The following is a 13,683-nucleotide window of genomic DNA, read 5'->3' as shown; positions in this document are numbered from 1 at the left end:
CCCCCAACGCAGATTGTTCATGACCAGATCATCAGCTTCACGCGGTTCACATGTGTTTGCCCCAAATGTTCCTGTTTAACTATCTATAACCCTCCCACCACCCATCTGTTTTGCCTCCTGTCACCATACCTCTCCTCTGTTGTTGTTTTTTTTCTTTAATAATGACTCTTCCTGGTGCCATCTTGCTCTCGGTAAACATGGATGTACCGAATCGTGTCAGCAGGAGTTTTGCAGGGTAGCAGAAGACAGAGGAGGGGTTTCTGTAAGACTTATTTTACTAGCACCAGTATTTTTGATGCAGTGGCTATGTTGGCTGTGAGAGCAGAAGCTTCATCTCTGTCACCAGTTTGGCACACAGACACTCATGCATTCAGGAGCTTCTACTGATTCTATCCATTCCTTAACTTATGATCCCCATTCCTGTCATCTGCAGTAGAGATTGATGTGTTTCTTATGAATTTATTTAGAATTCACAAGAGTATTTTAGGTGTGATGTGCATCGAATAAATACAGTATTTTTTATGCTGTAAAAGCCCTAAAGGCTGCTTAACCAGACAAAAGTGAAAAGTAATGGTTGCTCATGCTCCTCAGATTGCTCATAAGATATTAATTAAGGGCTTTTCTGTTTCTGATTACTGCAGACTGTGGGAGATTTAAGAACTTATAATATTAATGAAGCTCATGTGTGTGCAAAATGTGGAATGATTAAAGTGTTTTTATTGATTCTGATAATAATCTAATATCTAAACTTCTATTAATTAATTATATATTTCCATTGTTATTGTAGGATTTTATGCATAAACACCATTTGAATCATGAAAACTTAGTGGTGATTTTCATCCATCCAATGCAGTTTTATTTATACAGCGCCAAATCACAACAACAGTCGCCTCAAGCCAACATATAGTAAGACCTTAGAATAATACAAAGAAATCCCCAACATAAAACTCACTATGAGCCAGAAAAAACTCACTTTTAACATAAAGAAACCTGCAGAACTCAGGGAGGGGAAGCCATGACCGGTTTAGGTGGTGCAGAGGGAGAAAAATCCATCCATGCATCTATCTCCAGTTTTTTCCCATTCCCTTTTTAGACTTAGACTTTAGACTGTTTTTCCCAGAAACATTTTCCAGTTCATCTTAGCGGATCCTGAGGTACCTCCAGGCCCTATTAGTTATATAATCTCTTCAGGGAGCTCTGGGACTATTCCAGGATCTCCTCCCATGTGGGTGTACCTGGAAATCTTCCAAAGGTGAGGTACCCCATGAAGCACCCAGCTTACATTCATGTAACAACTCAGCTGGTGACTTGAACTGAAGGAGGAGCTGCTTTACTCCAAGATTTCTCCAGATACTTGAGTGTCCTAACGTATCTGTAAGGATGGGTCCAGCCAAGAAACTCATCCTTTGGGACTCTACACAGTGGTCAGTACCATATGTGAGTCTTGGAAGCCAGTGTCTGTGCTTTCTGGGTTAGAGGTGCTGACTAATATTCTGGCTAACCCAAAGTTAGTATAAACAAAAAAAAACCCCAACCCCCCCCAAAAACAATATTTAAAATGTCAGGATATACCCATTAGCTTTAATGGGGCTTTCAGGCTCACAAACCCCTTGAAGATGTAGAAACATGGCCAACAAACCTCATGATAGAAGACAAATGAGGTCACACAGTGGGGAAAACATCAATCCTCAACATTTTTAAGCTGACTTGTTGTCTGTCATGGTTATTTTACTTCTGTGGGATGCAAACATCACTCATTTTGCATATTCTCATGTTTGACTGTCACTGTATTTAGCTGTCAGTCATTACGTGTCAATCAGTCCAGCAATACCTCAGTGAAAAGATGCTGAGATGTGGTGTGAAAGACAACAAACCATCTTCTTGAAAAGACATTGAGAAAAAGATTTTATTTCCCTTTATTTCTTTATAAAACTAGTGAAAATACACTCCCCTATTACAGCACCTCTAAAAACTCTGTCCAGCATATTCAAACCCAGATGAAGCAGCAGGGCTGACCACTGCCCCACCACGCCAGCCAAGCATGTGGGAACAATAAGTTTTGCCTGTAAGGAGTCTCATATAAGTAAAGTCATCATGCAAATTCCAAGAGACACAGTTTATGAAATGGCACACACATTTTTAATTTATATTTTAAAAAATTATTATCTGGGAATACAACCCCAGTGGCCTAATGGATAAGGCACTGGCCTCCTATGCCAGGGATTGTGGTTTTGAGTCCCATCTGGGGTGGGAAGTGATTTTACATAATTTCCTTAGGGATTAATAAAGTATTCTGAATCTGAATAGTCTGTGCAAGTGATGTTTGGCTAAAATATATCTGTTGTGGGTGTGATCCACATCTACCACACTAAAGTGATTTTAGCCTTGTCAGGTTCTTTTAGACCTCGGTATGACATGTGATCGCCTGCTCAATGCACTGAGCCCAAAAAGATGAGATTTAACCCAGAAGTCAACGTCCATGTCTGCTGCTTGGAGGATATTTTATTGGAGCATGCCTGGTCGGTGACACTTTAAAACCAAACCAGATACAGTATGTTTGTTTTCAGGTAAATGCTGACAGTCACAGAGAGGAGAAGTTATTTTTCGGTTGGTATACAATTTACGCAATTAAAGCGCTATACAAATACAGACCATTTACCATTTACATCCATGCATGATGTAACATTTTAATAAAGTTCAGTTGTGTCCAGACTGATGTAGTATGTGTAGAACGGTGACCTTTTGAAGATGCTATCGGCCACATTTGCATCTAGCTCAGAAAGCTCCTTGAACCCTGGTCTGGTTTCCATGTTCTTATCTTAAACATGAAGTTTGCGCGTGACCTTTCATTTCTTTTCACTGAAGGCCTCAAATGATTTCAGATATTTTGTCCTTTGGAAAGCCTCATGATTACTGATTAAAATGTCAAAAAGACCATCCTGCCCGGCTTTCTGGAATGAATATCTTTATTCCTCATCTCTTTTCACTCTCCCTCTATCAGCCTTAATTGGGATCACAGTGCTAAATCTTTGCTCTGGCCTTTTTCCAGCCCTTCAGGTGATCTCACCTTTCTTTCTGCTGAGCTTTAGATAATTTAGCTGTGTCGTGGACAGTAACAGGCCCGATGATGGGTGAAGGGTGTCAGCATTCCCCAGGATATACTTCCTGCTGATCGCTCTCAGATGGATGTGAGCGGCCAGCTCAGGCCGAGAGCCAGGGCAGAGCTGCAACTATTCTGGCTTTACCTCAGGCAGTGAATAGTGTCCCTGTCAGCTACTGCATAAAGTCGGCTATCAAAAGGGAGTAGGCTTAAAAGGAGTGACACACTGAGAGCTAAATTAGGTCTAGAAAAAAATGCCTGTAATGTAATAATACAAGTGAAATTGTGTTTGCTGGAAGAGCTTTTGTTTCATGCTCTTAACACCTGCAGAGTTAATGACATAATGGGTCACCCCATCCAGGCTGATAGCCATGGTATTATGTTGACGAGGCTCGGAGTTGAAACTTGACACAGAGGCTGTCCGCTCCGCTCTGATCGAAATGACTGATCTACCCCTGCTTCACTTTAGTGCATCTGACAAGACGAGTCACACCAGCATGGTGACTCAGAGCTGACGGAGCTGAGTTGCTTGTTGTTTGTGGTGTATGGAAAATACCAGCTTTGCTGTGTGTCAGTAAGAATGAAACCCCCAGGCTGCATCCAAAGTGATGTCACCCACTGGTTTCTGTTTTGAAACCTGAAATCTTGTGTTTGGGCTCCTGCCGTGTGAATTATTTTAATTATATGTTGAAGACAGTTCAAATAGGAGGCATCATTTGAGAGAATTAACCGTGGTTTACTAAGACAGAGAAATGAATTAATGTATTTGGTGATTAAACTCCGGTGATGCAAGATGGCAGAATCGAATCAAGTGGTGATAGGGCTTAGGACATGACCCCACCGGACGCCTTTGGAGTCTAGATGCTGGAGCTGGCAAAGATGAAGATGGACCTCCAATGCAGAAATGGGGGAGGGGGTGGATTGCATGAAGGAGAGTCTTAAAGGGAAAATAATCAAAGAGCTCTAAGAGTTAAACTGCACAGAATGAAGCGTGCGGAGGCAAGCAAGAAGATGATTAGACTAGAGTAATGATGTTATTGAGTTTGACAGAGTGGGAAAGTGGAAGTGATGTAAAGAACAGACTAGCAGCCAAACAGCCAGGAAAGCAGGCAGATGAGTGATTACAGATCTTCCTTATTGAACTTACACATAAGCTTCATGTGGAGTGCTACGTTATCAGCTAAGTCACTCAAATCCATTTCTTTTGAATTGTGTTGATTTCATGAAAAACGTAAACGGTCTCTGTCTTCGGTTTGTTTTGCACTTCAAGCTTCACTGTTGCTCACTGGTTGGTTATCAGATATTTGCAGGTAAATTTGTCTTTTCCAGCCAAACTACTGCTGCTGATCACTGCTAGTGTGTGTGTGTGTGTGGGGGGGGGGGGATGTGTGTTTTTCCCTACATGGTAGCTAACTGGTCTCCTGAGGTCAAATTATTAGTCATAAAATTTTGCTTAAATGCTCTAAAAAGCACAGAAAGGTGAAGTTCAGCAGACATCCTGCACCTACAGCAGCAACACACCTGTCAATCAAGCTAGCGATAGTTAGTGATAATAATGAAGGATGGAAACCAAAACTATCCTCAGGTCCTTGTTTTTGCAATGACATTGGCAGTTTTATTTATAGAGCACATTTCATTACACCAAAACTCAATATTCTTAACATGAAACTGCATCATGCACATGGAGTTAGTGAGAACTTTTGGACCCTTGAAGGGCTTCTAGTACAAGAGGTCATTTCACCGAGTGCTTTCACTGTCAGCAATACAACCCTCATCTTGTACTTGGCCGCTGTGGCGTTCCTCAAAGGAATAGTTTGACATTTTAGGAAACACACTTGCTCATTTCCCTGCAAGGCTGTGGAAGGAAAGGTTGATATGACTCTAAATGTAAATATGGCCTCCCAGCCATGAAATTATTCTATCAGCATATCTCGGTTAGATTATTCTGATGAAAACACAAATGTTAAAAGGACACATGCTTGGTGGACACGTTTTGGTTGGTGCTTTGTCATCACCATGATGTTGCCAGGCAACCTGTGGTGGCTAAGCTAAGCTAATCGCCTGCTGGCTCTGACTCCAGTTTTAGCTTGCAGAAATTACAGTAGTTCAATATTTATTTTCAAATCTCAGAAAAATGTCAATTTTCTCTCTTTCTCGAAAAGTGAAGTCCCCGCTTCAGTGCAACTTTTTGAACTATTGCTAGCATTTGATATTGCAGCAATGCAGAGCTCACAGGGTTTTGTGGTGCCGGGGTTTTCTGGAAATCAGTCGGTGTCATGGATATAATGCGGCAAACTCATTAAACTGGAAAAATATCCCGAGTGGTTTTTCACTCAGCTCCGTCTCTGTGAAGGCAGAACAAACACATGAGGCTGTCAGATAGACTCAGTTTTTTTTCACACTCTGCAGTTTCTGCCTCTGTCTGCTCCCCGTTAGACTGCGAGCTGCTGCTCCTCAGCTCATTTCTGTGTGGAGTACTGAGATGAGTTTCTCTCGTGGGAGAAGCTGCAGAGTACACAGCTCTTTTCGTCTTTCTCAGATTCTTTCTGCCCTCACCTCGTCTCCTCATGCTCGCACTCGTTTCATCATTTAGTCATCAAGATGTGCTTCAGCGTTCTGCCAAGGGAGGCTAAAAATGGCTACCACCTCTGACTAGCTGAGAGCTATACGGTGCTCAGGCTGCAGGCAGTACTAGTAAAGTGAGAGAAAAAATGCAACATCCACTAAAATGTGCGTGCACCTTCTTACTTGTTCACTCTAGTCTATGTTGGAGTGTGCTTAGTGAAGTTCCCTGGGGAGGGGGGCTATCCCAGTAAACTAACTCACCTTAAGTACTAAACTTTTGTCCCTTTGGTTCTTGTCTCATTACAGTTAACAAGAGAATGAATCTTCTCTAAATCATTAGAATTAGTGGTCAATAGCATTGATTTTACACAGCAGACAAAAACAAGGCATTTCTTTTATATTCTGGACTGTTACAAAGACAGACTCAAGCACTACCTGTCACATAACATTTACCGATCTGAACAGCAGCATCGCATGACTGCACCAATATATTATCACTGACCTTTCTCTCCTTTTCCTCCTGCACTCTCTTTAGATATAGCAGCTTTACTAACTGCTGTCTAAGCTTTTTTCAGAGTCTACCTTAATTTTTCCACTGGAAAAGGCTTAGGCATAAGATGGTAACACTTTCTTTAACACACTGCTTCCCTATTTCAACACCATCCCACTATGGCATGCTTTAACTTGCATTTTTTAAAATAATGCTTCATAAATGTGCTATATGTAGGTATATGCTATACTCTGGGAATACATTGATTGCATCAATTACCTTCCCACCCACTCAAGACAGTGTTTGACATTCAACCAGCCACACCAGAAGCAGCTCTCTGCTCTGCATTGCTTAAAATAGTGTCAGATGAATTTTTTAGGGAGGTCACCTCGAGCTGCACAGAGCAGATGAGGAGCGCAGGAAGTCAAACACAAGAACAGCTTTAGAGAATACAAATACTTCACTTCCCAAATGTCCCAGGTATAATTTGAATCACCCACTACCCTAAAAATCAATTACCTATGCAAACCTATGACGCTAGCTAGCTTGAGGTGCTTTACCCTGTCCAGGTGAGTTGCTCACCTCTGTTTTTGGTGATGCCTGCTCTTTTCTGTGCTGTGAACAGAGCCATATGCCCAAATATAAATTGGTGGATCTTTAACAACTGCACAAGTTTAGGTGTCCATTTTCTACCACTGTTTAATGCACATGTGACGCACTTGTGAATACTTGTAGCAGTTGGATGGTGTTGACTTTGTAATGAAGGGACAAGACAGCTTATGTGTGCATGTGTGCATTTTTGACAAAAATGGAGCAATAATATAGGATAGCACAAATACAAAATTGCACCAGATAACAATGCTTTGTACGTGTAGAAAGAAATGTATAATATGAGGTAGTAACATAACAGTTTTACATGGGCTTGTAATAAAAATGCACCAGTGGGATTTAAATGCTCTGTATTAATTTTTCTGGCACGTAGGCTGTGTGTTGTCCTCAGATATTAATACACACTGTGTGTGAATTTGTCAGCAAGAGAGTTTTAGATAAACCACAACAGACTTGGGCTGTGCGTCTGTGCTCTGTAATTATCCCCCTGACAATAAAGGTAATTGAATGTAAATCTTCTTGTGTAGTATCGCTAAGCGCTAAATGGATATTGACTGATTTTAAAAAGCTGACTTTTTCACCTCTTCCTCCCACTCTATGGCATCATGTTACACTGTTAAGGGACCACTGTTTTATTTTTTCGGTTTTATTAAAAAAAATCTGTAAAATTCAAATTCAGAGGCTGACTTCCAAAATCCCCTGAGCTGTCCAGCTAATCCTGTATTTAACTGTTAAATTTGCATGTTCTCTTCCTTCTTTCTGCCGGCCAGCCTCCCAAACAACAGTGCTCCCTCTCTGTCCAATTATACTAAGAGCCCAATACTCACTGAGAGCCAGTTGCACCAGCTTTCAGAGGATCAGCACAAACTGGCAGCAGAAATGACTCTGTGTGCTCTGTTTATTATGTATATGTGTGTGTGTGGAGCTGGGTGGCACTGGTGTTGGCAGGAATTGGTGTGAGAGATTTACAGCTGAAGGCAATCCTGCCTGGCCGTCCTTCCAATCTGTTTCCCTGGTGACGGTTGCATTTCGGAAGTTGTCGGAAAACGAGGGGGGAAAATGCTCTACTGCCCAAAAATGTCCCCAAAACTGGGAACAAGATTTTATTTATGAGATTGGACAGGATGCACGAAGCCCACATGGAGGATAATTCAAGCCACCGAGGCTTTGCTTTGAGACAGAGCCTGAAGGAAATACCTCACCAGAGAGCACCACCGCTTCTGAGCCAGGATTGGAGTGTGTAAATATTATAAATCAGCTTCATTAATATTGTAACATGATTACATTTTGCTTTTAATTATACCACCGGGTTGGTTGTCGAGATTTCTAACTGAAAAACTGTGAATATAGGAGAGGGAAGGTGCTTATCATCTCCCTCAATTCCAAAGTGCCCCACAGGGTGCCGTCAGTGTGGTGAACTGCTTTTTCAGTCTTTTTTTATTTCTGCTTTGTTGTGCATGCTATGATATTGTGTGTGAAAAAGATTTATTTTAAGACTTCTTGTAGTGTGAACGGGTGTTCAAGTGAACACACGTATGGTGAAACCTATGCTATGATTACCAATAGTTTTTACAGGTGATGTAATAGAAGAAAAGGAACTACATAAAAGTATAACATAAACAAACTTTAGCTTCCAAGTTGGAAAGATAAAAATGGAAGACTCTGTAAAATGTCCCACATAGTTGTCCAGTGTTTGACTTCATGTGGGACTGCAGAGGATTTGTATGCCTGGTAGGCCTGTCCCACATCCTGAGACAGTGTCCCACATTTTCATTTGCTCAATTTTGCTAATATTCAAAAGTCAGCGGTGCAGGACAGACATTATCTTCTGGCTTTTATCCAGAAAAATCTTTTCTTTTTTAATCTTTATGACTCGCACAAAGCAAGGAAATCTCTCATCATGGATGAAGTGCAGGCTCCACTTCTGCTGCACCTACACCAACACTAACAGGGAACGTTTAGAGGGTCCACAAAGTTACGCAGGTTTCAATGAATGTGATGGAAACCACAAAAACATATATCTGTCCTCGACATGCTAAATAATTGGAGTGTGTTAATTAAGTGTAACATACCAGACTTTGAGATTAGCTTAGCCGATTAGCAGCGTGTCCCAAATTGTCTCAGACAAACACACTGTTTGATTCATTTTGTTGGTGTTTTCTGTCTTTTTTACTGTTACTGCTGCTGCATTTCTAAAACACGGATAACACACAAACACAGAGAAAAGTAACAATGCTCATTCTGCAAAAAAGGAAATTGATTAAAAATACATGTTTATGACAAGCTGGTAAAGGTAGGCCCGAATTTACTGTACCAATACACTTTTTATTGTTAGATAAAATATTACATACATAATATGTGCTGATTAGAATCTACAGAATAATTAGTATATTACATAACCAAATAAATGTATAGGAGAGTAAAAACGAAAATATCTGAATGTGAAATGTAAGTACAGTGTTTGAGTACATGTACTTCCTTTGTATAATGAATTTTTGAAGGGCTTGATCTCATTATTTACTCATTATTTGAGTTACTTTCAGGGCAGCCTGCAGGAGTGTGATGACCTGGGTCTATGACAGGCACTATTTGTTATGAACAGACTGAGTTTCTGTATCTGGAGAGCTGATTAGGAGGGAATCCATGAAGCTCTGCATGAGATTACAACTTGTGAATTGTATGACTAGTTGTTCATGTTGATGTCTCAAAGACATCCATTTTTTGGAAATCATCAGGTTGTTTTTCCATAATAACTCCATTTAGTCTTAGCAGCAGACTTTGAATAGGACAGAATAGAAACAAACTCTCTACAAACCATCATAAAAATGCACATCAGGCAGAGGTTGTTGCAGTATGAGCTTGTTTCTAGGGCACTGCAGTAAAGCAAAATAATAATGCTTCAACTCATCCCCCTGAATCTTATTATACAAAAACATCCTTTTTATTTGGTTACAACAAATTAAAGTTAGCCAGTGTCATTTCTTTTTTCAAATCACCATCAAATATCTGTATTGTATATAAAAAATGTAATAAAAAAGAAAATTCCACAACCTTTAATTTCGGCGTTGTACTGTGCAGAGGTGTAATGTGGTTCTGGGTAACTGCAAGAAGACTATAATGTTTCCGAGAATTTAATTTCCATTAAAAACATGATTTTAGGCAATGAATCAAGCATTTGACTTTTGCAAATGAAAATATGAGATATCATAAGAAAGAAATGCAATGAAAAGACCTGAATGTCATTACATGCTTTAGTGCCTTAAAAAAAACAGCTCCCTTATATCTCAGATGCTTTAATGTGCAATTTGATCCCATGAATCTCATCCCACTGCTAACACTCTCGTGGCTCTCCTTCTGTCACTCTGTGTCCTGCAGATGGCGCTCCACTGAGTGAGCTGTCCTGGTCGTCGTCCCTGGCTGTGGTGGCCGTCTCGTTCTCGGGTCTCTTCACCTTCGTCTTCCTCATGCTGGCCTGCCTCTGCTGCAAGAAGGGCAAGATCGGCTTCAAGGTGCGCCTCTCCATCTGCTTCCATGTGAAATATGATTACGTCTGAGGCATAGAGACAAATCACACATTTGCACATTAATTAAAGCACGAGTTTATGGACTCTTGCATAGAGATGTGCATGCTTGCTTTCCCTGCCCATAAGTGTTACTGCAAATGGCCTAAAAGTAAAACATTCCTCACAGTTTTTTATTAGATGACCATTATCGGCACACACTGTCTTCAGCCATTTATACTCATGTTGATGGAAAGAAGGATAAATAGCACACAGAGGTGGTAGAGTCCGTGTTTATGGAGTGGTGGGAGGCCTGCAGCTTTTCTGAACCGTCTTGTGGCTGATGTAGACCCCGTTTCTGAGCAGCACGCTGAAATGGGTCATGGCACCCGAGAAAATAGGACAGGGAACAAGGAAGATGGTGTGTATGTGTGTGACTGTATGCATGACCACAAAATGCTTGAATATGTGCCCTTCTCTGTAGTTATTCTGTTTTATTGTGGGCTGAGTTTCCTTTTGCAGCTGTGCTAGAAACAAACATATAGTTGTTTACAATCAGGGTCTGAATGAAAATCTGCAGTATATGTTCTCACAGGTCGTAGCAGGTGCCTTCATCTCTGTATTTTTTCTCTGGACAGTCTCACCAGCAAGAAAATAACAAGAGACAGAGGGAGGCTGTTATTTAACTGAAAACTGTAAAATAGACTTAAAAATTTAAATAGAAATTTAAATAGAAAATAACAAAATCCACAATGGAAACTAAGTTTAACTCTTGGATTTGCCCACGGTCTCCTCCCAGCTGGACATGCCTTAAAACAGCTCACCTAAGAGCCAACTAGCAGTGCTCTGCCACGACTCATCAGGGAGTTCACTTCCTATTTGAAATGCAGGTGGGGGAGAGGGGATAGTCTACTTGGTCAGCAGCAATGCTTGGTGGTTGGTTCTCACATTAACATCCATGTAATCAGGGTCCAAAGTTAGCCAGCAGAGTACCGCACTGTGCGGCGGGTCATCGTCATTTCCGGCAACCTCTCATGTGTAGTCCATGAGTTTGACCGAGGCAAGGCTGCTGAAGATGAAGCTACCAGGCAGGAGGTTTGTGCAGTAGATGCAGATGAAGGAGGACATGCAGAGGGTTGGTGCAACACAGAAGGATGCTGGGATGGGGTCAGGTGGAGGCAGATGATGATTCTTGATCATGATTGTTTTGCTAAGTTCTACACATGACCATTTAAAACAATGAACATCAACTCAGAAATACATGTGTGAGTAATGCAAATTGTTTCACTTTCTATGACTGCAACTAGTGGCAGAGAACAGCTGTTACCAGAAGTGGAGCAGGCAACACCCTCCACCTCTCTTGATCGTAAGGGGATTCCACAGGTCAACTGGTGAGAGGCAACCTGTCTACAAACAGTCAGTCCAACTCAGACTGACTGAGTGCAATCACTCTGAGACTGACTGACGTGGTTTGCAAATAATTGTCATCCAGTTTATAAACACACGCAGATTGCCAAACACGGAGCAATCAGTCTGAGCCAGTCTTTGCCAACAAGGGCAACTTGTCTGCAATACATCTCCTTGCAACAGAAGACTTGGCTCGACCAGTTGGCAACTGGTTTTATTCTGCTTCCCATATGAAAGCAAGGTTGCCAAGCAAGTATGTAATGTTTCAGTTAACATCACCTACCTGGAGTCCAGTCCAGGTTCGGGCTGGACTCTGAATGTAAGCAGTTAATTTAAATTCCTGTTTGATATAAGTCAGATTTACAAAAAATGGAAACGGATTTGCAAGTTTTGCACATTAAATGGTAAATGGCCTGTATTTGTATAGCGCTTTACTTAATCCTTAAGGACCCCAAAGCGCTTTACACATCCAGTCATCCACCCATTCACACACTGGTGATGGCAAGCTACATTGTAGCCACAGCTGCCCTGGGGCGCACTGACAGAGGTGAGGCTGCCAGACACTGGCACCACCGAGCCTCTGACCACCACCAGTAGGCAACGGGTGAAGTGTCTTAGCCAAGGACACAACGACCGAGACTGTCGGAGCCGGGGCTCGAACCAGCAACCTTCCGATTACAAGACGAACTGCCAACTCTTGAGCCACGATCGCCCCACATTAAACACACTGGACACAACCCTGTTTTCTCTACTGTGACTGTAGCATTACACTGACATCACCGAGATTAGTGAAGACATGGCCTCTTCTTATTGGCTAAAAATTACTTGGTAATCATTTCCCTTCACCTAATAGCCAGCATGTTCACAGTCCAGGTTTAGCATGTTAGCATTAACTAACATTCGTGCAAAAAATTCCGAAATATCCTATTTGCACCTTTTTCAAAATGTGGGTGCAAAAATGTTTGTATATATAGTTTTTTCACGTTTCAAGAAAACAAATCACTTAAAAAAAGAATTAATTTCTTTGCTTTGTTAATACGACATTCCCTCTGCTCTCCCACAGCAAGCCTCTACTGTGCTCCATATTAATACACGACGCTTGTCAAAGGAACATGATTAATTCTTTACTTTATTAATTTATGTTGCATCATTATGTAAGGAATTAACATAATTCAAGGCGCTTTAGAGGAAATTGCCGAATCATTTATGCTACTGTGAAGCTGTTGAATGAGTGTGATTAGGCCTGCCACATGACTTTTCCTCACAGAGGCAGGGACATGTAAGATTGTTTTAATAATGAGACATGTTCGCCTTTAGGTACATCTCCATTCTCTCACTCTTCTTGTCTGCTTTTTTTTCACCACTTCCTCTCCACTCTCGATCAGGAATGTCTGATTGCAGCAATGTTTCTAGTCATATTGCATAACATCCTGTTCTCTCTTCAGCACTAAATGCATGATGGGTTGTCAGGCTGTATGTTACAAAAACGGATTCCTAGTGAATATATATGATGTGCCTCATGTCTGGTTTTTGTCTTCGGCTGGTTGGACCACCCACCTCAAAAACCTGTCGAGAGGAGTGGGAAGAGAGGGAAGTGAGAGGGCGCGAGGGCGTGAGGAAGGGCATACCCATGAGCATGCAGTGCATCCGGCCTCGGGGCCCCATCTGGAATTAGACACAGCTTCTCCCAGAGAAGGAAGGGGGAATTTTAGAGAGAGGAAAAAACACTTCAGGGGGGGCAAGATCGAAAAGCTCTCTGTGTTTTACAGACAGTAACGGGGAGGCGAGAGTCGAATTTAGGAGTTTTGGTCTGCTTAAACTGTTTGTTATCATCTCATCTAAAAGGTCACATGTTACCCAGTACATGGATAATTTGATTCCTGTCAATAGAGCTGTATCAGACAAGAATGAAGCAAAATCTAAACTGAGACACAAAAAGAAGCAATAATAATGTAACAGTAAACCTGCTTCCTAAATATCTTAATTTGCTGCATCCCAGTCTACTAAAACAG

General features: G+C 41.4%; 1 protein-coding gene across 4 annotated transcripts in view; it reads left to right on the top strand.

The window, feature by feature from the left end:
- Positions 1-13,683, top strand: part of aatkb (apoptosis-associated tyrosine kinase b) — a 68,924-nt gene that overhangs the window by 28,023 nt on the left and 27,218 nt on the right. For 3 of the 4 annotated variants that reach the window (XM_025909747.1, XM_005453650.3, XM_025909748.1), the window contains exon 2: positions 10,140-10,273. In XM_025909747.1, the coding sequence (XP_025765532.1) occupies positions 10,229-10,273 (45 nt within the window). In that variant the 5' untranslated portion in view covers positions 10,140-10,228. Of the gene's footprint in view, positions 1-7,860; positions 8,001-10,139; positions 10,274-13,683 lie in introns of those variants that run through there. The other variant, XM_019362352.2, reaches the window with a different exon arrangement.

The sequence above is a fragment of the Oreochromis niloticus genome, linkage group LG8 (assembly GCF_001858045.2).
Source record: "Oreochromis niloticus isolate F11D_XX linkage group LG8, O_niloticus_UMD_NMBU, whole genome shotgun sequence".
In the NCBI taxonomy this organism is placed as follows: domain Eukaryota; kingdom Metazoa; phylum Chordata; class Actinopteri; order Cichliformes; family Cichlidae; genus Oreochromis; species Oreochromis niloticus.
The sequence above is the reverse complement of the archived record's forward strand: the minus strand, read 5'-3'. Positions and strand labels throughout refer to the sequence as shown.